Source organism: Mesoplodon densirostris, chromosome 2 (assembly GCF_025265405.1).
Source record: "Mesoplodon densirostris isolate mMesDen1 chromosome 2, mMesDen1 primary haplotype, whole genome shotgun sequence".
NCBI classification, from domain to species: Eukaryota; Metazoa; Chordata; class Mammalia; order Artiodactyla; family Ziphiidae; genus Mesoplodon; species Mesoplodon densirostris.
In genome coordinates, this window is record NC_082662.1 from 18069919 (window position 1) to 18096657 (window position 26739).

The window sequence follows — 26739 nt, forward strand, 5'->3', positions numbered from 1 at the left end:
GGCTCTGGCTCTGCCTCTACTGGCTCTGGGACCCAGCTGAGCCTTGCCCTTTCTCCTGTAAAATGGGCACAAGCATGCATCCCTGTCTTGTTGGCCTCCCAGGATTGCTGTGGTCATCCAGTGAGATGGCCCAGTACAGGGCCCAGAACAGTATTTGCTCAATAGATTCAGTTAAGGGAGTGAAATAAAAGTTGGGAGATGGCTTTTTCATGTGGCCCTCTCCTGTGTGCGTGTGGCATTTCCATTCTTAGTTTCATGGAGGAGCAGCACCGTGGAGCGACGCTCACGGCGTCACCGTGAAGGCCCAGCTGGGGTCTCTGATCCAGGACGCAGCCGTATTCCTGCCTGGGAGGGACCAGGGAGTGAGGGTCTCCCTCTGTGAGGGGAGGCCTGGCGGCTGGGCTAAGGGTGGGGGCACTGCAGCCTTCACTGGCTCTCGCCTCATCTGCTGTTCTTGCCTGGAGGGTCCCACAGAGATTGAACCTCCGGCTGCTCCGGCTGGAGGCCTGAAATTAACCCTCTGCCCTGGACCTGGTGTCTGCCCATTCCTTTTCCACGGGGCTTGAGAGACAAAGCTACCAGGCTGAAGCTGCCCGGGGTCCGTATGTAAGTGTGGGGTGCAACTGCCGTCAAGATGGCACCATTCCCCTGCCATAGGGCTGCCCCTTTCCCTAGATGGCAGGGTCAGTAGGCATGTGGCTGCAACACTTCGTTACCCACCTTAAGTCTGCAAGTGGAAAAACAGGTACAGATAACGAGTGGTCAGCAGTGGCCACATGTGGGCAGCCAGAGGCATGAGCAAAGTCCCTTTGGTCAGTGGCAGCCACAAAGGCCCAGGCTTCAGGGAGGCCCCCGTTGGTGCCCTTGGGGTCGCCTGCCTGGTTCCGGCAATAAATAACATGAAGACCCAAAAACCAAACCAAAACAAAAAATACAACCAGTATCTTTTGGGGTGGGTGGTGCGGGGCTGTTTAAATTATCGGCCTTCCCTGGGCCACTAGGTGGTTGCTGGGCACAGGGCTGGGCGGCGGTCACCGGCACGTGTGCAGCTCCACGAGCCGCTGGCACTGCCGGCACTTGACGAAGCAGCACCAGTGGAACTTGCAGCTGCAGCGCTCCGCCAGCTCTACCTGCGCTGTGTGGAAGCCGCGGCCGCAGCACAGCAGCTCACAGCCGTCGATGGCCTTGGACGTCTTGTTGCACGTGCGGCCCCTCGTGCCCAGCACGCCGCTGCGCGTGTCCTGCTCGCAGAAGTCCGGGCTGGGCTCCAAGTACACCAGGTCCTCATCTGTGTGCGGCTTGAACTGCGCATTGCGTGGCACCAGCGCCCTGGAGGAGCCCACACGGCGCGGCTCCACCTCCGTGGCGCCGTCAAACTTCTCCTTCAGCGCGTGGCCCACCTGGCGGAAGGGCGGCACGGCTCGCCAGCACGTCTTTACCTCGCAGGAGCCCGACACCCCGTGGCACTTGCACTCCACCCGCATGTGAGTCAGGATAGCCTGCGGGGGGCGGGGAGGGGAGAGGGGCCATCAGGAGATGTCAGGGGAGGCCGGGGAGGGGCTGCTGGGGGGCGGACGAGCGGGGGCAGGGACGGGGGCATGGCGCAGAATTGGAGAAAGATGTACGGTCATGCTTCCTCTGTATTAAGCTCCTGCTGTATGCCACGGTGGGCTGGTAAGCTGTGTTGGGAACAAAGATACTGTCCTTGCCCTTGGGGCACTCGGAGTTGATGGAGGAGAGACATGTTAAAGGGCAGTGTCATACGAAACAGTGAAAAGTGATGTGTTGGGGAAGAACATGGCTGCATTGAACCTGCACAGGAACCTTGAAGAGTAGGTATTGAGATAGCAGATGGTGGTGTAGTTAAGCACACGGTCTTCGCAGTGACACGGAGAAATCCTAACCCTGCTACTTATTGGGGGGGAGGTGTGCGTGACAAAGAGGGATGGAGACACACCTGTGTGCACATATATGTGTGGGTGGGGGCGTGTTGGGGGACGTGTACGCTACACTGGGGGCTGCTCACACTGTTCTGTGACGCCTGCTTACCTGTCCGCTCCCTCCCCGTGCCTCCCAACCCCCGGGGGTTGCCTGGTACCGGCCAGAGCCCAAGTGTTTTCTGAGGGGCAGGTGGGCGGGGGAGAGCGTCTGGGGACCTTGCCGAGCCCGCCCTTTCCCGGCTGGCCGTGAGGGTGCTGGGGCCGCACGCACTACCTTCCTGCCGGCCTCGTTGTTGTGGAGGTTCATGAGGGCCCGGCTGGACGAGGCCCCCTTGCTCCTCTCCCGCACGTCCACAAATGACTGTGAGAAGGCCACGCCGTAGGCGATGTTGTCCGAGCATCCCGACCACTGGAAGCCTGGGTGGGGTGGGCATGCGGGGTCCACGTGTGAGTGAGGGCCCGGGCCCCGGCTCCTGCCCTGCCACGCATGCCCTCCCCACCGCCCGCACTTACCCTGTGGGCTGACCCCGTGTACCGTCCGGTCACAGCCGCACTTTTCCAGTTCCCCACTGCTGCACGCCCGCGTCACCGCAAAGGCCACACCTGCCGAAGAGATGGCATACACGAAGGCCGCCTCCCGAGTCCCTGTGGGAGGGAGGCAGAGGGAGGGCAGGGCTGGGTCCCAGTGCTCCTCCCCGCACCCTCCTTTTTAGAGGAGAGGCGTAGATGGGACTCCTGAACGACGGAGGCCCAGGGAGAGAGCAAGGCGGGCTGACTCCCGTGGGGCAGGAGTCACGCCGCGCTGGCGCTTATTCTTACCCACCAATGGCCAACATACTCACACACGCCGGACACTGCCCTGCGGTCTTCACGTGTGCTGGTCATTTATCCTCCCCACACCCGTCGGGTGAGTACAATTATTACCCCCGCTTTCAGAGGGATTAGCCAACTCGTCCCAGGCCACACCGCACGTGGTTGAGCAGCCAGATGGTCCAGCTTCAGCGCTCTGCACGCCCTCACTTACTGTTCTCACAGTCTCTCCGGGGGGTTACTGATGTTAACGGCATTTTATGAGAGACAAGACAGGCGTGGGAGAGCTGAATTAACTTAGCAGGACTACAGAAGTAGCAGGCTGGCCTGCCAACCCAGCTCTTTTTGTGCCTATTCCCCAGATGGCCCCTCTAGGCTCTGATGGGGTCCCCCGCCCGAGGAACCTGCCCCAGCCCTTCCTGCTGAGGCTGGGCCCATTTCTGAGACCACCTTGCTTCCTTATACCTCTAAGAGTAAACCGTAAGGACAACGGCCCCACCGCTTACCAGGATCACTGCTGAAGAGGGGATGCCCTCTACCATCGGAAGCTTTATCTGTGCCCATTTCACAGATGGCACAGTGCAGGTTTGGGGAGGGGAAGTGGGTCGCAGTCGTCCAGTCAGGAAGTGATGGAACCAGGACTCAAACTCCGGTCTGTCTGCCTCTGCTGCCTGTCTTTCCCTTCCGCCCCATGACTTCTTGGTGGTTCTATTTTGGTGCCTGCCCTGTCTCTTGCCTGAATGGGTGTTTTTATCCTCCTAGGAACTGTGCCTCCGGGGGTGTAGCTGCTATGTAGCCCCTTTCTGGGGGTGTGGGTGGTGGGAGGGAGTGTCTTTGTGTGTGTTGCGTGTGTGTGTGTGGTGCGTGTGCACACGGCTGGCTGGGTGTGTGACCAGACGGGCCCTGCTCCTCTCTGGGCCCTGTGAGGGCCTCTGTGTGCCCGTGACTGTCCTTCTGTCTCTTGCTGGAGTGTCTGTGTCCACAGGAGCAAAGCGGGGAGGCTTTGGCCTCGTGGTTGGCAATTACCTCTGTGACACCCAGGCCGGTGCTCTCGGCTGCCCTGGGGAGCAGTCGCCGTGGTCAGACAGAAACAATCACCTCCTCTGTGCCCGTGTCTGTGGACAGGCAGTGGAGGCCGAGCGCTGGGGTTGGGGGCAGCTCAGGCCCCCATGGCCCAGGACGCCCTGTTCTCGGTTCGGCCCTTGAGCTGGGGATACTGCCCGCCACCCACTTTCTACGGCCCACCCTCTGCCCTGGCCTGGACACTTTGGGCCGGCATGAGGGGGCTTAGCTGGAGCCACGGGGGCCTTGACAGCCTGAGATGGAATCCTCTCCGAGTTAATCGAGGTTAATAGCAGGATCATGTTGGTTGGTTTTGTGCTGTGGCCGCCCAAAGAGAGACGACTTTAGTTTCTGGTATTTCTGGTATTTCCAGGCCTGAACCAGCACAAATCTTTGCCCCAAAGACCAAGGGGGAAGGGAAAGCAGGAGATAGTAGGGTGGATTAGGGTGGATGGGACTGGCAGGGTGGCCCCAGCTCCTGGCCTGGCATGTTCCTCTCTCCTCTGCTTCTCTGGGCCCTCAGGCAGCCCCTGGCCTGCCCCAAGCCCTGGGCCCACCTCCTCCCCTAAGCGCTAGTAGCCTTGGGTGCAGGGCTCCCTGTGAGGTGGCTCAGGGAGACCCCTGCCTCATCCCCAACCAACACTCATCTGCCAGGACTACAGGCCCCCTTGTCCTGGCCTCGGGAGCAAGGGCGCTATAGTTCTCTCCACTCGGGCCTGAAGGAAGAGGTTCTGGAAGGAAGATAATAACACGAGCTAAAGCTTAGAGAGAGCTCACTCTGTGCTGGGCACTGTCTGAGCACTTGACATAATTTATATACTCTTCACAACAACCCTGCGAAGTAGACACTTTTACTCCCCATTTTACAGATAAGGAAACTGAGGCACTGAGCCATGAAGCACCTGTCCAAGGACACCCAGACAGGAAGTGGTGGAGCCAGAATTTGGACTCAGGCAGCCTAGCTCCAGAGTTTCCACCTTGACATGATCCTGCCGCCCAGAGCCTGGAGCCCCCAGGAATATACAGCCCATCTCTTCCCACCTCCATGTGTGAAGCCACGAGCTGTGGGACATGTCCAGTTCCTTTTGTGGGTTCTTCACTGGGGGATGGTGAGCAGTGGGCCTGTGCTCAGCACAGGAGGCCCCAGAAGGCCTGAAGAATGTGGCTGAGCCACTGTGTCCCGAGAGCCGATGGCAGCGGCTCCTCCAGCCTTTTATGGCTGGCCCTGGGTCCCGATCCCTTGACTCCAGGGCTGTGGCCCCTCCTGGCTCATCCCCTCTGCCCGGCTGGAGCCTTGCTCACCAGTGGGGTGCCTGGCAGAGACCGCTGAGACACAGAAAAAGGATTGTGCTGTGGCTGTGAGGGTGGCAGAGGGGAGTTCCCCGGTGACCTGATCGATAACTGCTCCCTGGTCTGGGGGTTTGCCTGTTCCAGCTGCAGGGGGAGGGCAGTCCTGACTTTGTCCTCCTGGGACAGCAGAGCCGGCCGAGGGACAGGCAGAGCTCTCAAAGGTGCTAGCAGCTGCCCTACAGCCTTCTGCCTTTTCCATAATGCCATTTGCCCCATTCCACACCCAACTCCTTTCTTCCTGCTCTTTCTTCTTCCCTGGCTCCACTGGTCTAAATCCTGAGCGTCCTCTAGGTCCCGCATCACTGCCATCTTTTCCAAGGTGCTAAGGCTGCCTGGGGCTGGGAATTCAGAGTTGTCCTGGGGATCCAGTGATAACTACCCTTTCTGAGGGCCTACGATGTGCCAGGGCCTTTCCATGAGCTCATGGCGACCTGAGCAACCAGCTCTCTCCAGCTCTGCTCTGTGGAGGAAAAAGTGAGGCTCGGGGGCTTGTCTGGGGTCCCTCAGCCAGTCGGTGGCCAAGAGGGAATTGGAACCGCGGCCTGCCTCACTCGAGGACAGTGCTCTTCTGAGCACATCACATGCGCTGTCTCCCCAGATGCTGGATGGAAGGACATTTGAGCAGGAAGCAGTGTTTGGAGGAGAAACAGATGAGGCTGAGTTGGGCTAGAAAGGAAGCCACAGGCGTGGGGATCCCCCGGGCATCAGGCAGATGTCCTGATGGCAGTGTCATTCCGAGCATAACTTACATGTTTCCAAAGCAGACCCAGCGGGAGTCCTCGGGAGGTGGGGCAGGAAAGGCGCGGCCCTCTGAGAAAGTCACTGGCCTTGTCCTCTCCCCATCCCTGCCCCCAGCCTGCCTTTCCAATTTCCTTTGCTCTCTTGTCTGCAAAGGCTCACCTTTTCTTGAAACCACCTCCAGGAAGCCTCTTTGGATTTAAGAGACAGTGTAGGGCAGGAGAAAGAGTAAAGGCTTTGGAGTTGGACAAAGCTGTGTTAAGACTCTTATTAGTGTAGTGACCTTTCCCGGTTCTAACATGGGGAAAGTAACGCTGGCCCAGCAGGCCAGGCCCTGGCACTTCTGCACATCCCTCCCACCATCATGGAATCCTGGGACCCCGGGTGCTCTGGCTGGCCTGGCCTGCCCTCCCCACGCAGTCAGAGTTGGACTCGGACTGTTCCATCTTCTAAGTGTCTTGTGTGCTTGTCTGCAGCCAGACTGGAAGCTCCAGGGGCCACGCTGTCCCTCACCACCTCCTCTGCCCCAGCTCGAGCCCAGTACAGAGCTGGCAAGAACAGGCCTTTCCCAGCTCCCTGGAGACAGAGGTGGGTATTGGGAGGAGCATGGATGCTCAGCCTGGCAGGCCTGAGATCTAGTCCTGGTTCTGCCACTTCCTAAATGTGTGATTTCAGTTGTTATGTCCATAGAATGGGGCTGACAATAGTTCTGACCTCTTCAGGTGGGTATGGAAATCTAATGACGTAAAACATGGGAAGTGCTTAGCCACTGGCCTGGAGTAGGAGCTTGAGACATAGTAGCTACTGTGAATGTTATTGTTGGGTGATTAATGCCATTTTATTCACTTGCTAACAAATATCGGTAGGGAACTTACCCCCTGAGGGCCACTTGTCCACATATTTGCCATTGGGCTAAAAGCTTCCTTAGCACAGAGACACCTCCTCCCTCACCAGATGTTTATTAGCCACCTGCTGTGGGCCAGGCCCTATGCCAGCACGAGGGAGACGGAGGTGAGCCTGTCCTCAAGGAACCCCCATTGCAAAGTGTCTCTGGGGTAACCCCTCCCCAGACCTCCTGTGATGTATCTGATGGCACCAAAAGCTGGCCTGAGAGGTCCCCAGAAGAAAGACATGTTGTCACCTTCATTGGGTCCAAAGTGATGCCAACACTGAGGACAAAGGTGAGAGCACAAGTGTTAGGGAGTCACAGCCCAGGACTGAAAAGCATCTACTTCTTAGATCCAGCCTGAAGTCACCATCAGTCAGGTGCCCTGAGGTTAGACACGCGGGGACTGGAACCACAGCCTGGGCTGAATCCTCACTTGGCTACGACCAGTGCACCACATCACCTCCCGACACGGCAGCCAGAGCCCAAAGGGGCCTCAGGGCTCATGGAGTCCCCTCTCTCGGGACAGGGACACGATCAAGCTTGCAGAGCGAGGTGTGAGAAGGCAGGGGAAGGCTCAGCGTTGTCTACAGATAGAGGGAAGCAGGCGCAGAGGAGACTGCACTGCCTTCCGTGCCTCTCCCCGTGCTGCTCGGGCCGGCCCACCCTGAGACCCCAGCACCTCCTGCTCACGGCCACACTGGACTTGCGCCAGACTCCCTGGCCTCTCCCTCCCGCCCTCAAACCCTCCACGAATACTTCTCAGTTACCTACCTTGTGCAGGTTCTGCCCCAGGCACAGGGATTAAGCAGTGACCAAACCGCCCAGAGGCCATCCCACATCTGGCCCTGCACGCCTGCTCAGCCAAGAACCACCGGCTGCCCCATTCCTGGCTGCCCCCGATGCCAACTTCACCAAATTTCTGGCAGATTCTCAGCCTAGAGCACAGTTTGGCCCTGACTTACACACTGTCCTCACCAGTCACCGTTATGTCACCGTCTGTCTTGCCTCTGTAGGCCAGGAGCAGGGGGTCTCCACTGCCCGGGAGGGGAGGGGGTGTGGGTTGGAGCTGTACGGCCTCGGGCAGTGCCGGCCATAAGAGAGCTGCTCCCACCCCCAGGTGCCCTGGGAGTCAGGCAGGCCTTTGGAGACATCATCTTTGAATCTTGATGGGAAGTCCAGGAGCTGGGGCCTGGGGTTGCCCCCCTCCAATCCAGGGAGGAGGACTCTGAGGCTAGGACAGGGGATGGACCTTGCCCGGGGACTCAGGCCAAGAGCCGGCAGGTCCCGGATCTAGGTGCATCACACCCTCTGTTTGCTGGGCCTCCTATCTCAGCTGTAATGTGGGAACAATACTACATGCTCGGACTTGTCGTGAGGGTGGTTGGATGCAAGGCAGCACCGAGGAGGCCCTCAACAAATGGGGCTCCTTTTCTCCTCCAAGTGTGGCCTGGCTCCTGGAGGGATCTGTGAGCTATTACCTTTCCAGGTCTGAGGTCAGGACCCCAGCCAGGCAGCCCATGAATGCGGGCACTGGCCTAGCCCCCCAACCCCTAAACCTGGGGGCTGTGAGAGAGGCCTGCCCAGCCGGCTGCTGCCCCAGATCACAGCAGCTGGTGAGGACGGATGGCTTTTCTGGGGTCAAGGTCCACCCTAAATGGTGATGCCCCTATGAGGTAAGCACACGTGCAGGTCCCACTGACAGGTGAGGATACTGAGGCTCGGAGGAGTGAGGTCCCTCCCCCAAGGTCCTGCTGCCCGTGCTCTCCCCCACACGGCCTCATCAACCCCAGACCCTCCAAGAGCAGCACTGTGGCCTCGGGAGGGACAAGTCCCGTCTCTTGCTCAGTGGAGATAAATTGAGACTTTTCCAGGAGGAATTTTACTAGGGAAGAAAATGGAAAATGCAAAAGTGAGGGGATGGACGAATGGGAAGAGTTCAGACTCCTCCAAACACGACTGCCCTTGCCTGGCATGTGGCTGGCTTGGCGAGTGCATGCCCTGACTCAGCCCCGAGGAGACTGGATGCTTGACCAAGTCACTTGGACTTTAGTCCACAGCAGGCTCCAGCCAAGCCTGGTAGGATTCTCAGCATCTCCCTGAACTTGATGAGCCGGGGCTGGGCCCCCTCCCTGGTTCCTGGTGCAAACACAGGTGAGGAAAGCACTTCTCGACGGGGTCCCTCACCTGCATCAGGCCGCACTGACCCATGCCTCCCCTCGTCTGCCCCTTGAGTCCTTGCCCCGACTTGCTCTCTGCCACTGGATGACATCCCTTGACTGTCTCCTCCATGCCAGGCTCTGCCACGCACTGGGAAGCTGGTAAATGAGACATTACCCTTGCCTTGGAAGAGTTCAAGGTTTAGGCATGGGGGAGGGGGTGGGGGAGACAGGCATCACAGTTCAGTGTGAAAGGTGTAATGAAAGCCACGTGGACACAAATGGTTTAGACAGAAGTGTATGTGTGTGTGTGTGTACGTGTGTGTGTATTAAGGGAGAGAGAGAGTGAGAGAGAGGAGAGAGAGAGAAATTGATAAGTCAAATGGGTTAAAATGTAAACAGCTGGTGAATCTAGGTAAAGAGTATAAGGCAATTCTTCACAGGAAAAACTGAACTCATATATTCAGAGAACAAACTGGCGGTGCCAGAGGCAAAAGCAGGGATGGGGGGTGGGCAAAATGGGTGAAGGGGTCAACAAGTACTAACTTCCAGTTATAAAATAAATACGTCATGAGGATGTGATGTACAGCGTAGTGACCATAGTTAATAATACTGTATTGCATATTTGAAAGTTGCTAAGAAAGTAGATCTTGAAAGTTCTCACCACAAGAAAAAAATGTTTGCAACTGTGTGGTGATGGATGTTAATGAGACTTACTGAATCGTTACATTGTACACCTGAAACTAATATAATATGTCAGTTATACCTCATTTTAAAAAGAAGAAAATGAAAGTAGCTGACTGAATAAACCCATCACATAGAGATTTTTTAAAAAAAAGAGTATATGGGAATTCCTTGTACTATTTTTGCAACTTTTCTGTAAGTTTGAAATTATATCAAAACAATTACCAAAAAAAAAAAAAGGGAAAAAACCCCAGCATGAACAAAGAGCTTTGGAGCCCAGTGGAAAAAGCAACCATCTGCTTGCAGGAGCTGGGCAGACTGGAGGAGGGAGCTGCTGAGCTGGTGGAGAAAGAGGGCTGGGTGTTTGGGAGTGGAGGAAATAGCATGTGCAAAAAGGCACGGGGGTATGAAGGGCCTGGCACATGTAACCCTGCCAGTCTATTCATTAGTCCACCTAAAACATGGAACACCTACTGTGTGCCACGGGCTTCCTGTGCCCAGGCTCTGCTGTTTGAGCCTAGTGTCTGGGCCTCAACAGACAGCACTGGGTCCTTGGCAAAGGCACCGTGGTCCCGGGAGGGCCTCCGCTCCCAGGCCACTCACTGGGCCTTTGCTTCTTCTCCGAAGCAGCAATGTTCAGTCATGCCAAGCATAATCGTGCCTTTTTGGCCCCTGCCAACTCCCAGGAGAATGGCTTCCAAATTTCTATCCCAGTTGGTTTCCAACAACATCCAAATGGTTTTGCCACAAGCCCAGCAGCCCTCGCTGTCCAGGACCACAGGTGCCAAGACAACGGTTGGCCCAGGAACGCTTTCCTGCTGCCTGAGCAAGTCAAGGGGTCTGTGGACTAGTGTCAGTTTCACACTCAGGAAGTAGAAAAAGAGGCAGCTGGTTTAGAGGGCTCCCTCGAGGGCAGCGGCTTGACCTGGTGACCTCTTAAGGAGACTTCCAGTTGCATGGAACGTTCTCTATGCCCTGGCCCATCTTCCTCTGGCTTGATGCCTTCTCATATTTCTGGTGTCAGCCGAGGACCCACTCCTTGGGAAAGCTTTCCCTGAGCACCCGCCCTGGCTGGGGCAGGGGTCCACCCTTGTGCCCCCGAGGGTCCTGTGTCCCCTCTCATCCTGGGTAAGAGCAAGACCCTGGAGCTGGACTGCATGGGCTCAAGTCCTGGCTTGGCCACTTTTTGGTTCTGTGACCTTGGGCGAGTTACCTAACCTCTGTGTGCCTCAGTTTCGTCATTTGCAATACGGAAGCCCATCTCAAAGGGCCAGATGAGTTCATATCACTTAAAGCACTTAAACAGTGCCTGGTCCCTAGCTGGTGCTACAGGTGTGAGAGCCACTGCCCCTACTGAGGTGTCCTCGTTGCCTCCACTGTGAGCTCAGGAGGACAGGATCTGGGTGCTGCTCTTCCCGGGGTCTCAGGGCTGGGCAAGTGAGCCTCAACATGGTTCGTCAAAGGTACAGACGAACGAGATGCGCTTGCATAGGTGAGGCCAGTGCTAAGGTAAAAATAGCACGGGGCTGGGGGGCTGGAAGCCCGGGTCTGAATTCTTTCCTGCTGTTCACCCTCTGAGGAGCCCCGGGCAGCTCCGTCCCTTCCCCTGCCCAAGCCTCAGTTTCTGACTCTAAAACGGGATGGTGGCTCCAGGACTGAAAACACGGCACACCGTATTGTGCTGCACAGCCAGAGAACAGCGTCCTCCTCCCTCGGCCCTCCCGCAGGGGACTGCCGCCTGCTGGGTCCTGCCCACCCCCATGCCTCCATCTGCATCCTGTGATGAGTGACGGACCCGTCAGGCCACTCATGAGCACATGAGTCCCCACCCCAGGAAACAGTGGTCCCTTCCGGGGTCCCCAGCACCCCCGCGAGCCCCTCCCTCACCTTGCGTCACCACCTTGCCGAAAACAGGCAGCGAGTCGAGCGTGGAGCAGTTCCAGCGCCGGTTCCGGAACTGGTACTGGCACTCCTCGATGGCGAGCTGGGCGCCACGGCGCACCGAGTCCATCACCTCCAGGTTCCGCTTGCACATCTGCACCTGCCTCTGGATCAGGCCCTTGAGCTTCTCGCACGTCTCCTCCTCTGAAATGCTCCCCACTGAGGACAGCTTGGCCAAGTACCTGGGGAGAGGGGGGTTGGGGATGGGGGTAGGACGTGATGCTGAGCCCCCTCCCTCCTCCTTCCACGCCCCGGCTGAGGCCACGCCCTGCCCAGGTCTCTGGGAGCCAGTTCTACCAGGGACGGGTCCTGGAGGTCGGCTTCTCTCTGGATCCAGTGACAGCCCTCCTGCCTGGTTGCCAGGGCCAGAAGGGGGGAAGTGCTGTCTTGCACAAGGCCTCCATCTCAAGTTAGCCAAAGCAGGGAGAGCACTGGGAGGGCGGCTGACAGACCCCCGTGGGATCCCTCCCTGCCTGGGTGGCCCCTGCACTGGCATCTGTGCCCCGATGTTACCCTAGACCTCGCCCATGGGCTCCGAGCCCTTCATGTCGAAATGCCCTCTAGATGGGAGGCTGGAGCCGCTCTCTGCCCTGGTGTGTCTCTTTCCCCTCCCAAGGCAGAGACCCCAGTGACCTAAGCCCACCTCTGGCTACAAGGTCACGATCTTCACTGCCAGCCATATCCCAGGGCCACCAGGCAGGGACCAGTGTCACTGCTGTAGCACTTAGGACAATAAGGGCAGTGAGGGCTGGGGGGCTGGGGATAGTGCTGGGGGAGGGGGCTTTGAAAACAAAGTGTGCCATGCTCTCCCCTCAGCCCCTGGAGTCTTTACAGCCAGAGAATGGGGCACCAATGCTTGCCCCACCTCACAGGGTTATAGCGAGGATATACAATCCAGATGAGATAGCTTATGTCCAAGGCACTCTGGGGCCAGGCATATGTGGGAAGGGGCTTTACTGCATCCCTTTCAGCAGAGGACAGAGAGCACTACTGTTGATTGGACACCTACCGTGTGCTGTGCACGGCGGCAGGCACTTCTTCCTGTTGCCAGCTCACCCCAAATCTATGAGGTGACAATTATTATGACCATCTTATGGATTCCAAAATAAAGGCTAAGAGGGTAACATGCCCAAGGTGACCCAGGTAGCAAGTGTCAGAGCCAAGCTTCAAACCCCTCCAAACCCCATGGGCCTTTCCCCTGCCGACCCCCTCCATGAGGGCCCTGGAAGGCTCTGCCCTGTCTAATGACGGCCACTTTGTTTTTTTAAATTTTTGGCCGTGCTGCGTGGCATGTGGGATCTTAGTTCCCCGATCAGGGTTCGAACCCGCGCCCCCTGCGTTGGAAGCATGGCGTCTTAACCACTAGACCACCAGGGAAGTCCCTAATGATGGCCACTTTGCAATCTGGACCAGGAGGCAAGGGGGCCAGGAGTAAGATACAAAAATACTCACCGGGGTGGGAGCAGAGCTAGGGGAAGACCCTGTGAGGAAGAAACTGGTGTTTCCCTTGAGGGAAGGGTGTGCATTAACACAATACCTACTAAGTGCCAGGCATGTTTCAGAGCAGTGATGACCATCAAGGTCAGCCAACTTGTAGGGCAGACCTGGATTGGAGCCTGGGTCTGGATGACCCTGAGGCTTGTGCTGCAACCACTGCCCCTCAAGCTGTCCCCTCACCCCATCCCAGCGTCCCTGGCCAGGGCCCAGTGCACATAGTAGGCACACAAGTGCCTAATGGTGGAAGGAGAGCTGAGTGGTGACTCTGGAAGGCCCCCTCTCCCTCCCCTGCCTCCCTTTCCCCGCTCTTCAGTGGGAGATGCACCTGCCACCTCCCAGGGCAGGCAGGGCTGCCTGGAGCTGCCATCCAGATTCTTGGAGGAGCAGCAGGATGCACGGAATCACAGCCTTAAGGAATGTTCCCTGACAGGTGGTCTGGTCCAGACTCCTTATTTTACAGGTAAGCTCAGAGAAGGAAAGGGGCCTTCCCACCACCTCCCAGCAGGAGACTCAGACCCTGGCTCTACCCTCAGCCTCAGCCCCACAGATCAGGGGCTCTGAACAAAAGCAGAGCAAGTGTCCCACTGCCCCAGGGACCACAGTGAACCAGTGCAGCAGCCCAGGTCTGCTTGATGGGGGGGTGAGGGCAATGGCTCTCTGGGTGGTAGAGGTGAAGTTGCCAGTGCATCTTTACTAGGGAAGCTGCACAGATTTCTTGTCTGAAGGACAAAGGCCACTGCTCTTTGGGACTCAGTTTTTCCACCTGTAATGTGAGGGGGAGACCACCGATTGTGGCCAAGTCAGGGAACTGTTGTCAGGCGCTAAAGGGATCCTGTATGTGAAAGATGGTCTTACGTGGGGCCTCAGGCAATGGGGCAGGAACTCGACATCTGTTTACTTAGTGAAGGAATGAATAAATGCATGGTACCCAGATAGAAAAGCACACAGAAAGCCTAGTAAGATATAGGAGATTTTTATGACAATGACAATAAGAATAGGTAACTTGTATGGCCCTTAATCAGTAAAGCCTAAGACTTTACTTACATGATTGCATTTAATCCTCCCAGCAAGCCAATGAACCCCCATTTATAGAGGAGGAAACTGAGGCACAGACAAGTTAAGTACTTTGCTTTGTGGGCAAGGTCAGACAGCTAGTAAAGGCAGAGCCAGGACTTGAACCTGGTTTTGCCTGACTTCAAAACCTTTGGTAGAGACAGTATTCTTTTATGTGGCTCAAGGACTTGAACGTCACCCGTGGGCAGAGGCTGGTGGGAGCTGGGTTCGTTTGACCTAAGGATGCGGGTCAGGGTGCAGTTGGTGGGCCGCCTGCGGGTTGCTGAGCTCTCCACCCCCGGGGGTGTACAATCAGCAGCTGGATTCTATTTGTCAGGCACGTGGGCTGGACCAGAGTGATGATTCTCATATCTGGCTGCGCATCGAAACATTTGTGGGGTTTGCTGAAAGTGCAGGTGTCTGGGCCCCACTCCAGGCAGGGCTTGGTGGGCATCTGGGCTTTTCACACGTTCCCAGCAGCAGCTGTGAAGCCAGGCTGGCAATGGCCTGGAGGGCACTTTAGGGGAAGTCTGTGAGTAACCACTGGGGATGTTTCTTTCTAAGTCCCAAGGAATCTGATTCTGGGACCCTCTCTCCTCCTCAAAGCTGCGGGGCCTCTCTGCGTCTGGCTTTCTTGATCTGGCAATCCCACAGGCTGCTGTGAGAAATTAACGTGATTTGACGTGGCTGGTGCATCTGGCTCTCGGCCGGCACATCTTGGGTGCGCCGTAGTTGTGAAGATCTCGCCCTTCCCTGGCAGCTCAGGCTGGTGGGAGGTGGGTGGTCTTGGGCTGAGGCAGTCCCACCTCCCCTCACTTTTCCTGAATTCCTTGCCTCCCGGGAGCCTCACAGCCTTCTCTACCAGGTCCTGCCCAGAGGATGCACAGAGGCTGGTAGTGTCCCGAAGAGGCCTGGGCAGAAGCCTGAGCTTCTCAGAAGGGAGACAAGGGTGGGAAGGTGGCTGGGGGTCCGGGGAGGGTGTATCTGCAAGGGGAGGGGGCTGACGGCTCCTCTGCCCTACCTAGGTGCATCCCCCGCCTCTGCCAGCTACGGAGCTAGTCCCACCTGGTGCTCTTGGCCTGCAGGGGGCACCAAGAGCTCGGCTACTGGCCGTGGGCCAGGTACACGTTTGGGAAGCCACGGGTGAGGGGACTAGCAACTGGGCCTAAAGCTAGATCCTTTCCTGCTCAGATGCCAGGATTGGTCTCTAGGAGAAGGTGGGGCCCCCTATTCCCTCTGTGACATGGGGGCACAGAGCTGACCTGACCCCATCTCAGCCTCTGCTCCCTCTGTGTCCTGCCAAGGGGCCAGGTGGGGCTGTGCTGGGCCCTGGCTTCTGTGTTCAAGGCAGGGGTTCTCTGGGCAGGAGGAACAAGCTGGGGAGGCCTGGCTGAGCCACCAACGCACTGTGGGACGTTGGGCAAGTGCCCGCCCCACTCGGAGCCTGTCTCCACACGGTACCATAAATGAGTGGGTCTGTGTCACAGTCCGCTGGGACGGGGGGTGGGTTCAAGCCTCAAAGTCCCCCTGGCCCCATGCCAGGCAGATAGACCGAGCCCCTGCCATTGAAGAGGCGTGAAAGGGACCTGAGGGGCCACCCACCCCCGCCTCCTGTAAGCTCAGGACTCAACGAGGGACACAGGCTGAAATAACAGTAACAGGGATTTAGGGGTGAGCTGCTGGCCTGCCATGGGTGTGAGTCACTGGGACAGCTTCCAGGAAGAGGCTGAGAACCCTCTTCCGCTGAGGAGTGTCCCTGCCCCCAAGGTTGGCACCAATGCCCACCACCCCCAGCCCCTGCCTTCATCTGGCTCTACAGCTGTCCCCTGCCATGCCACAGGAGGCATGGCCCCAACTCACTCTGGTTCTCTCAGATCCCAGGGTCTTGCCTGGGAAGGGCTGGGTATCAGAACTGGAAATGGAACTGGGAATGGAGTGGGGAGAGTTAGGACCCCAGGCATCACACGCCCTTGCCCACACTGCTTGCTCGTTCTGGTATCTGGTTAGGGTGCCTGGCCTCATTTTACAGATGAGCAAACTGAGGCCCAGAGAGGTGGAGTGACTCCCCAAAGTCACACAGCTAGTGAGTGGCAAAGCTGGAATGCAAACCCAGCTCAAACTGGGACCTCTCTTTCCCCTGTACCCTGGTTGTGGATCTGCCTTGTTTGACAGCTGCAGGGGGCTAACGCCACCCTCGGTGTCACGTCCAGTCCGTGGCCTCCTCGATGCCTAGCAGAGGGTGTGGCACCTAGAAGGTGCTCAATACATGCTTGCAGCATAAATGGATGGCTCTGTCTTGACTAGGTCCCCTCTGCCCCTGTCCTGGCAGAGTGCTCAGGGTTGGGGGCGGGGCGGTGAGGGGAGAAAGTGGAGGCTCTGTGGCTTTTTGGTCTGCTGAGGACTTAGAGACCCTTAGGGGCAAGGCCCAGCTGGTTCCAGGGGCCTCAGGAATCCCCTCTCTGCACCCTCAGGTGGCTCAACCTTTCCTCCAGAGACACGCGTGCCACTTGCTGACCTGGAGCCGGGCCGGCTCAAATGTCAACTGCACAAGCCATTCCTGGAGGAGACCAAGAGCCTGGGTGTGTGCTGGGGGGGGGGGGCCGCTGACTGCGTCGGGCTGGGCCGGCCTGTGGAGGGCCTCGGCCATCCCTGCTTCTTCTCTCATTCTGGTTGCATCGCCCCGATTTGGCTTCTTCCTGCCACTGCTGAGCACAGGCTTAGCCATTTGCTACCCGCTGCTCCGGCCACGCAGGACTCCAGCCACAGCCGTGCCATCGATCAGGTTACCCCCCAATCCCGGGCCGACCCGCCGCCAGGCAGCTCGTGCCCCGTCTTCTCCAGCAGGGGCTCCGGTCCTTCAGGCTCCTCCCAGGAGGCCCTCCCCACGCCCGGCCCGTGCCTGCAGCCTGCGAGGCTGGAGGGCCCTGGCCCTGCCAGGGAGATCAGATCCTCTCGGCCACCTGCTGTTTTCATTAGAAACTAAAATTAGCTGGGCTTGTCCCAAGCTTTTCCAGGTTTGCTTGCTTTTTAAAAAAAATATACAAATTCCTAGAGGAAAATCCGCACCTCTTCGCGACTCCTGCCCAGCTCTTGCTCTGCGCGTCAAGAGGACAGGGGACGGGAAATAGCTGGAGCGTTTGGGAGGCCAAGCAGATGAGCGTCGTGGGTCCTGGCCCCATGGTCTCCAGGTGGGGGCTGGGACGCCAGCCCAGGCCTCTCTACCCCCTCCCTCTGGCCTCCCCACCCGGCCGGGCCACATTTAGAGCCTCCTCAGGAGCGGTCGTGCCTGCCGGCGACACCAGGGAGGAAGGCGGCCAAGCGGCAGGAGGAGGAGCCGGAAGGAAATGAGCCCCTGATGAGCCGAGAGCCGCCTGGGGAGGCGTGGTCTGGGGAGGCGTGGCCGGGTGAGGGCGAGAGGGACCCAGACCCATCCCGGACTGTGCGCTCGAGGCAGGTGGGGAGCACCTCGTTCCCCAGGAGCCGTCCACACCCCCAGTTGTCCTCAGACCTTTGAGGGTTTCTGTACCCGTGGTCTTAGTCTCCTGCTGTCCTCTTCCCCACAGTGTCCCGACCCTGGAGACTCTTATCCCTTTGCGTGGCAGGCAGCGTGGTGCACTGTGCAGGAGAGATGGACCGTCTGGGTCAGCGTCCCATCTCTGTGTTACTGAGGCAAGAGAGGGAACATCTTTGAGCCTCAGTGTCTTCACCTCTAGAATGGGGAGAAGAATAGTTCTGATCTCAGGAGGCTTAAGTGAATTAAATAGTCACAGAGTAGGCACTCTTCCCCTGTTGGCAACAGTATTACGTAATCATCATTAAGATGTTTATCATCATTGTCATCATCGTCATCATCACTGCCCTCTCAAAGCCTTGTCATAGTCCATTGAGCTGGACCCTCTTCTGGACCCCAGACAGTTCTGCTCATTTGTCTTCTTTGGCTTGGTTCCATCAGCTCTCTTCCACCTGGGTTCCCAGCCTGTTTTTCAGCGGAGCACTCCAGAGGGCAGGGCACACGCTCATGGGGCACAGTGGATCACTTCAGCCTCGATCCCAACTGTCGATTTTTTTTTTTTTTTTTTTTTTTTGGCCACGCAGCATTTGGGATTCTAGTTCCCTGACCAGGGATCAAACCCGTGCCCCCTGCAGTGGGAGTGAGGACTCTTAACCACTGGACCACCAGGGAAGTCCCCCCAACTGTAGATTCTTGATAGTCTCCGGACGGAGTATGCAGAGTTAGTGAACATGTTTCCGGTGATTCTGGCTCATCAGATGGATCCTCCAAGGACTGGGAGTATGAGGGATGGGATGGGGGGGGGATGGTCCTGTTAGGAGATTAGGAGCTGGGGACACTGGGGTGGGGAGGGCAGGGACAGTGGGGATGTAGGACTAGCTCAGGTGTGCCCAGGGGACTTGGAAACCGTTCATGGGACTAGATGACTAGAAGAAAAGGACCTCATGTCCCTTGTCATTTGTGCTCTTCAAACAACAGCCACATGCTTTACTATATCCTTATATGGATATATATCCATATATCCATGCAGGGTTGTCCAGGTGGGTATCATCCCCTCCATTTTTTTTTAATAAACATTTATTTTACTTATTTATTTTTGGCTGTGTTGGGTCTTCGTTGCTGCGCACAGACCTTCTCTAGTTGCGGTGAGCAGGGGCTACTCTTTGTTGTGGTATGCGGTCTTCTCACTGCGGTGGCTTCTCTTGTTGTGGAGCACGAGCTCCAGGCATGTGGGCTTCAGTAGTTGTGGCGCACGGGCTTCGTTGCTCCGCGGCAGGTGGGATCTTCCCGGACCAGGGCTCGAACCCGTGTCCCCTGCATTGGCAGGCGGATTCTTAACCACTGCGCCACCAAGGAAGCCCCATCCCCTCCATTTTACAGATGAGGAAACTGAGGTTCAGAGAGGCATGTGTTCAAGGCCGTGTCAGTGGTGGTCAGGATTTGAAAACAGGTCATACTGGCTCCTAAGCCTGGGCTGGCTGATCAGGCTCCAGAGATAGCCCAGGGCATCGAGGGCATGATGGTTAGGCATCAGTGGACAATGATTTGAGGAAGGTGGTCTTCTTCTTCGATTGATGAGTCTTTCTAGAGCCCCATGTCTCTTCTGAACTATGGTGAAGGCATCTTTCAGGGCTGCTTTCAGGAGTGAGGGGTGCTGGGGAGGGCAATGTCTCAGGGGTTATGTGGCTGCCTGGACAGCATCTGGGCTGGTGGTCTCTGCAGCTACTCAGGCCATGGAAGGAGTTGCTGTCACTGGCCTGAACCCCCTGGAGGGGCAGCCAGCGAGGAGGGGCTGGCCTTGAAGACATTCCCAGTGGTGGTGGGGTGGCGGGTGCTGCCTTCACGCCACCTTCTTCCCAGACGTAGCGTAACTCTAGAGTTCTCAATGCCCAGGTCACATTCTCTTTGTCCCCAGTGCATTTCCCCAGCTGGGGGGAAATGACAGCCTCCTCTGAGCAACAAGGGAGGAACCAAGGTCTTCCCATCTGCCCTGTTGGGGTGGGCGTGCAGGCGTGGAGCCCAAGGCCCCACTCCTGTACCTTAGGGTGCTAATTCCCCCTCTACCTGTCTCCTGGGATCCCTAGCTCCCTTTACTCCCAGAAGCCTCAGCACCCATATTTTCCGTCTCTTGACATCCCAGTTTCCATTATTTTCAGCTCCCTGTATGTCTTTCCTGTCCCCCACCTCTTATTTGGGAGCCCCCCCATTTCCCATCTCACAGTATTTGTTCCCAGGGGTGCTGGTGGCTGACTCAGCGCCAGGAAGTAGCCACTCAGACCTGAACTTGGATGGTTCCAGAGCTGTGCCAGAGGTGAGAATTTTTCTTCTCTCTCTGGGGCAGGTGTGCTTGTGGGGTGAGTGGATGTCGAATGTAAGGCACTTCCTCACCTTGCCTTGCCCCCCTAATTTACCAGCAGAGAGCTTCTCCCTTGCAAAGACCCATCCAACCCTCGTCCCCAGGGTGCCTTTCTTGACCTTGGAGCCATCGAACCATTGAACTGTCCTCCCTAGCTCGGCTGAGGGAGCCCTGGGGATGAGGACCAGGGAGGGATGGGGAAGCTGCATGAGCTGTCCAGGGCCAGCGCTGGCTTCCTGGACTGAGGCTCATGCTCTGGTGGCTTCAGGTTTCTAGCGAGTGCCTTGGCCTTGGTGCACCCCTTCTAAAGGCCCAGTCCTGGGAGAGCCTGTGGCTGAGCCTGCACGCCCACCCCAACAGGGCAGATGGGAAAACCTCGGTTCCTCCCTTGTTGCTCATCACCTCCAGCAGAGATGACTGGCTAGGTGTATGGGCTGCAGCTCTGCTTTCACCTGCTGTAGGGAAAGTTCTGGGAAGACAGTCAGGAGACCTGGGGTCGAGATCCAGCTCTACCACTAATATGCTCTGTGACCCCAAGTGCCTAGCACAGTGCCTGAGGGAGCGTAGGTCTGGACAAATAAGTGCTTGACATGACTGAATAGGGCTTACCAGGCACTCACTCTCCTGCTTGGAGGCTCTGTGTCCCGGGAGGGGGCTAAGCTGATCACTTCTGAGAACCCCCCTGACTCTGATGGCTGTGATTCTGCCCTCTATGCCTGGGGTGCCAGGACAGCTGGGCATCACTGACTCAAGAGGAATACCCTGCTGTCTCCAGTCCTCGGCAAAGAGTTCCTGGGACCCAACCCTGCGATGATATGACGTGTGTGTGAACAGAGTGAGAAACAGGGTCTGAAAGCACCCTCCGGGGTCATAGCAGGGAAGAGGCCCCCTCTAGTTTCATCAGCAATTTCATGCTGCTTCCAATGGGCCGCTCCAAAGTTCCCCTGTGAACTTCGAGCTGTCAGGGGGTTCCTTCCCTCCCAGGACACATCCCTCCCTCCTTCCACCCTCCCCGCCCAGCCTCTCTTCTCAGACCAGGTCCCCTCTGCTGCGGGGGTTCTGACTTGGCCAGGGAACTTTAAAAACAGAGTTTGGTTTCAAGTTTGCCAGGAGATGGGGGAGGTGGAGAGGGGTTTGGAGCGGGGAAGGGGGAGCTGGGGGGGTGTCACGGCAGGGAGCATGCCTTCTCCTGGGTTTGGCTGAATCACAGAAGACGCAGTTCAGGACTCAGAGATAAAACCTGGCAACTCCTGTAGAAATCTGGACAGCAACCATGGGGTCGCAGCTTCGCCTCCCAGCTGAGTTTGCCGAGCAGCTCTTGCAAGCTCGTTTGGAGCGGGGGTGACTGGGGTGGGGGCAGCTGTGACGCATCCCCACCCCCATCAGCGGCTCCCCGGCCAACTCCGTGCCCAGTTGGCTCAGGCCAGGCCCTTCTTCCCAGAGGGAGGAACAAGAGGAGGAGCCGTGGTACAATTGCTCAGCTTTCCAAATGCACCCACAGGGCCCGAGTTGGGCGAGTTTCAACAGGTTTGGGGAGCACTGTCTTGTCAGATGCTGAGTTGCTCAATTCCTAATCCAGGGTTGAAGGAAGAAAGTCAAGCCACAGCAGACAGCTGGGTCGTGACTGCTGCCTGAGCAAACCCCTCGGGCAGAGCCTGGTCCCGGGGCCCTGGGAGTAGGGTGAGGGGAACGAGTGCTTAGCCTGGCTCTGAGCGGGTGGCCTGGCCGGGAGCTGCGGGCCAGGGCAGCGCATCTGCCGGGTGACAGCCACACGTCCTGACACCCACTTTGGCACATCTTAGCATCACCTGAGGCTCAAGGCAGTAGAGCAGAGCCTCCCTCCCACTCGAGGTCTTTGAAAGTGGGGCACGATGTGCCAGCAACTTACAACCCTCTGGAGCGAACAGGCCTGTCCTTCGTTTGTTTATCAAATGTTGACTGAGCACCTACTACATGCCAGACATATGCCAGGCACTGAGACTGCTGAGCAGGGTTGATGTCACAGCCTCGGCCTCCAGAGGTTTATAACCTTGTAGAAGGAGCCACATTATTAGACTATAGTTATATACAATACGAGACAGTTCTATAGGCAGGGGATAAAAACCATGAGATCTGGACATGTGAGAGCAAGTCAAGTTCAAGTCCTGCTTCTGACGTGCAGAATGTCCTTGGGGAAGTCACTGCACCTCTGGGCCTCTGAAGTGGGGCTGAAGAGAATACAGACTCCCTCTTCTGAAGCGGGAGGGGGAGAGGTTATGTGGTTCTCATAGGGAAATGGCTGTGAAAATGCTTTGTCAGCCACCGATTCTCAACCAGGGGTGATTCTGCCCTCCAGGGGACATTTGGCAATGTCTGGGGACATTTTTGGTGGTCACCTAGTTGGGCGGGTGCTACTGGTGTCTAGCGGATAGAGAGGCCAGGGGTGCTGGTAAACATCCTACAGTGCACAGGACAGGCCCCAAATATCAATGGTGGATTTGAGAAATCCTGGTGTAGACTGTAAACAGCTGTGGGTGTGTAGTGATTATGATTCAATGCCCAGAGCCATGGGAGGTGATCCAAGGGGGTGGGTTTTTGCTATTTAGAAGGGAGCGAGGGATCCCTTATAGCTGGAGACTAGGCTGACACTTCTCGGGGGAGACAGACCACACCTTTACCTGTGGGGCTGGCACTGCACATCTTGGCTGGCTCTGCCCACACCTGGGCCAGCAAATTGCACCCAGAGTGCCAGCCCTCACTCTGCCCACGGGCAGGGCAGTGACACGCCTCTGCTGCGTGAGCAGGCACATGGGAGCCTGGCCCAGAGACGGAGGCGCACACCTGTGGGCAGTCAGATCCAGTGCGCAGGGAGATGCCTCCCCCAGGGGCACCGAAGGGCACTCCCAGCAGCAACCCCTCTGTCTGGCAGGATTTGCCCGGGAGCCCGGCTGGTCTCCCTGGCTCGGTGAGGCTCTTGCAGGGGCCCTGGCTGAAGAGCAGGGAGGCGGCAGCCTCGGATCCTACCTGTGTGACCTGTGTAAGATCACAGGGTCTGGACAGCACTGTTTTGGGTAGATGGCGCTCAGGGGCAGCAGCCTGAAGGTCCGTTCCCTCCATCATCTCTGTAAGCAGGGGCACAGCTCCCCCAGTTCAGTGACAGCTGCCCTCCACGTCCTGCAGCAGCCATGGCTGCAGTTTCTATCGCTGTGCCTGGCACTGTTCTCAGCATGCCACATGCACGGGCTCTCTCTGGCCTCGTCACCCCCAAGCATGGGTACCATTTTACAGATGAGGAACCCGAGGCTCAGAGAGGTTGAGTAACATGTCCAAGGTCACTACTCTTGTCAGTGGCAGACCTGGGATGGAACTGCATACAATCTGTCCTAGCCACTCTGCTGGACTACCTTTGAGTGTAGCACAGGCCCCCTGCCCTCGCCTACTGGGCCTCCGCTGGGGCCCCAGCATAGCGCATCACTGCCTTTCTTCAGGAAACCCACAATGATAAAACTTTAGTTTATCTATTCTCTAACTCTTCCATTTGGGGTTCAGAACAATCTGCTGAGGATTGTGGCCCAGAGGGAAAAAGAGGCACATCCAAGGCCGCCCAGCACTGGGGACCAAGCTGGGACTGGAACCCTGGTCTCCCGACTTCCAGCATAGCCCCAGTGCCGGGGGGAACATTCAGAGACATTTATGAGCCCAGGTCTGTGGCAGAGTCCAGGCCTTCCACCGATGGACTGTTTTCATCCCTCCATCCCTCCCTCAGTGGGAGCTGCCACAAGCTGTCAACTCACTCCTGGTGCCAGACACAAGTCTAATCAACAGCTTCCAGCTTCTCTGGGCTTGCCCAGGCCTCAGGCTGCACAGCCCTCCCATCTCCAAGCTCCATCCTGCCCAACAGCTGCACACAGCGGGACACCTGGCCTCCCCTCCAGGCCACCCGCCCTTCGGAGACAACAGATAGCACTGGCTCTTGCAACCGGCCAGCCAGCCGACCTTGGACGGAAGCCTGATTCCAGGTATTAGAAGGGGAGTGGACACCCGGGCCTTGCCCCTCTGAGAGCGCTGCCAGCCATCCTCTTGGGGCCAGACCTCCAGCGTGGCTCACACTTGAAAAGACACAGTGCCAGCTACCATGCCTGGATGGACATCTGCCCGCCAGAAGCTTTTCCTTCTAGAGGTAGCTTTTGGGTCAGATGCCTCTGTCATTTACTAGCTAGGTGACTTGGGGCAATTACCTCTGTGATCCCCAATTTTCTCATATGTAAAATGGGATTCAGATGTTGTCAGGATTTAGCTAGTACAGGGGCAGCTACTATCATCATTACTGCCATGATTCTACAACCTCCAGGCCAAGTCCCCTCCATGACCACTCCAGCTCACACTCAACTCTTTCCTCTGACAGCAGCAGCATGTCCATGGTCTCATCCATTCGTGATCTGCTTTTATCTTGTCTTCCTCTTGGAGACCAGGCTGTGACATCTATTTCCCCCAGAGCTGGACCAGTCCCTGGCCTGGGGATGGACCCTGTCTTGGAATGTGCCCAGAGATCTCTTCTCCATCATAGCCTCTCTGGTTTGGCAGCGTCCTGGGAAGCCCCTTGTTCTCCCTGCCTTGGGCTGAGCAGAGAGACCCTTGGCTCGAAGCCCAGGGTGGAGCAGGAGTGAGCTGGGTCATCTGGAGACCTGCTTCGTGGCAACCTGAACCATCGCGGCTGCAGAGAACAGGTTTGCCAACCTCTCTTCTCTTGAGAAGGCCGCCCCTCCTCACCCCACCCCCCTCATGGCGCAGCACGAGAACTGAGCTGTTGGAATTCCCCATGGTTTGCGTGACCCAAAGCTGGGGCTGCCTTCCTGGCTGGGATTTTGGGCTGGGATGTGGCTGAGGGTGGGTGGTGACACCACCTGGGCCACACTGGCTCAACCTTGGGATGGCTTCAGGGAAGGGCGTGTGTCACTGGCTGGGAATCAGAGCACCTGGGTTCAGTTCTCAGCTCTGAGTTTGAGCAAGTAGCTTCCCCTTCTGGGGCCTCAGTTTCCTCATCTGTAAAATGAGCCAAAACGCTAGCTGCTCTTGAAGGACTTTCCACTGTGGATGTCGCGCTCTTTCCCGACGGCCTGGGTCAGACCCTTGGACCACCGCTTCCTCCTCTGCCTTTTAGTAGCCTTCAGCCCTGGGCTGGTCATACCCAGTTCTTGCTCACGCTCGCTCTGGAGACCCCGGCTCTGAACCCATGCTTTCCAGAGTCAGCTCCAGGGACCCCGGACTTCCCCAAGTCCAAATCAGCTCCCCTCCTCGGCTCTGCGACCCAGGCCCCTCTCAGGGGGATGGCCTACTGTGGGTAGTGGGAGGCAGCTGGTGGTGCCCTGGTTTCTGTACACTTTGCCACTGCCCCTGAAGTGTTAATCGAATTCAGTCTCCAAGAAAAACAAAAGCTCCGCAGCCACTTCAGCCTGCCTTGGAGTCGCTCACTCTTGCTCTCAGAACAGCTGGGAGAATTCCACATCACCTCCGTCCCCCAAGCCCTGGGTGGCTCTGACCCCAACGAACACACTCCTTCCAGCCTGCGGGGCCCTGGCGGCTGCAATGACCTCATAGCAACAGCCATTGGACACTCGGGGCAATTTCATGGGAGATATTTGTTCTTTGGTCTTGATGCAGAGAGAATTTTTTTTCCTCTCCTGCTGTCTCCATGGAAACCCCAGCTACGCTGTTGGCGATCCCCCTTCCCACCTCATGCTTTTCAGATCAATATTGGAGCTGGTCTCCCCACTGGCTGCCCACAGCCGATGGGGGCAGAGCTCTGGGCAGAAGGAATTGGGACCAGGGTTAAGCCTGGGACTGGGGGAATGGTGACTGAGGGAGATGAAGAAGGGGTCCAGGGTCCTCCTGCTTCCCTGTTCACCCACTCATGGAAGCTCATCCTTTAGAATCCCCCCACCCCCCGAGCCAATCTTCCCAGGGAGTCCCCTGAGCCAGGCCCAGTCAAGGAGAAACAGACAGGTCATCAGCGGTCACTACCCCTCCCTCCTTAGGTGAGACTGAGGGAGGTGGAGGGCTGCTGTGCTCTTTAAGGACTGGACGGAGTTTCTTCCTGCCCCAGGGAGAACCAAGGCCGTCCAGCGTCCGCTGCGGTCTCTCGGATGCCGGGCGTCCCGTCCCTTCCCTCCTTCTCTCCCGGCTCCCGCCCCCCAAGCAGAAACAGGTCTCTGCACGCCTCCAGCCCAGCCCGCAGCGCCGCGCGGGGCAGGTCGGCGCGGGGAACTCGCCCCTGGACTTCTGGGGATTAACCTGTTATTAGGAGCCAGGGTTCTTCCCCGTAATGGGCTTCCTCGGCGACCTGTCAGCCCAGCCCGGTCTGCGCCCCGCGCCCGGCACCCCACGCCGGCCGCGGTCTCGCTCTCGTACCCCTTGCGCTCTCGGGCTCCCGAGGCCGCCTAGGGGTGCGGAAGCCGCCGCCACCCTTGCAGCCTCTGGGCTGGGACGCGGGCAGAGGGGTGTCCGGAGGGAGGCCCGGGCGGTGTCGGCGGCAGTGCAGAGGGCGAACGAGGCTCGCGTCCCGCGGCCGAGACACCTGCCGGGCGCCCCCGCGCCCGCTGCCCCGCGCTGCCTGGCACCGACCGCTGCCCCCGGGGCCTGCGCCGCCCCGCCCCGCCCGGCCCCCGCCCGGCCCAGCCGGGTCCCGGCCCGACTTACAGCCAGTTGCTCGCGGCGGCCGAGAAGACGGCGAAGACCAGGAGGCGCAGCGAACGCAGGCACGAGCGGGGACTCAT

General features: G+C 57.8%; 1 protein-coding gene across 1 annotated transcript; it reads right to left on the bottom strand.

Moving 5' to 3' along the window:
* Nucleotides 1-1031: 1031 nt before the first annotated feature.
* Nucleotides 1032-26739, bottom strand: WNT4 (Wnt family member 4). The gene is made up of 5 exons (XM_060080630.1): nucleotides 26663-26739; nucleotides 11517-11752; nucleotides 2454-2585; nucleotides 2215-2357; nucleotides 1032-1499 (listed from the first exon to the last, which is right to left on the bottom strand). Exons 1-5 carry the CDS (start codon nucleotides 26737-26739, stop codon nucleotides 1032-1034), a joined length of 1056 nt encoding a protein of 351 aa, XP_059936613.1.

Coding starts and splice junctions, on each gene's coding strand:
- WNT4 (XM_060080630.1), bottom strand. CDS start 26,739: ATGAGTCCCCGCTCGTGCCTGCGTTCGCTGCGCCTCCTGGTCTTCGCC. Junction 11,753..26,662: donor GCCGCCGCGAGCAACTGGCT/GTAAGTCGGGCC, acceptor CCCTCTCCCCAG/GTACTTGGCCAAGCTGTCCT. Junction 1,500..2,214: donor ACAACGAGGCCGGCAGGAAG/GTAGTGCGTGCG, acceptor CGCCCCCCGCAG/GCTATCCTGACTCACATGCG.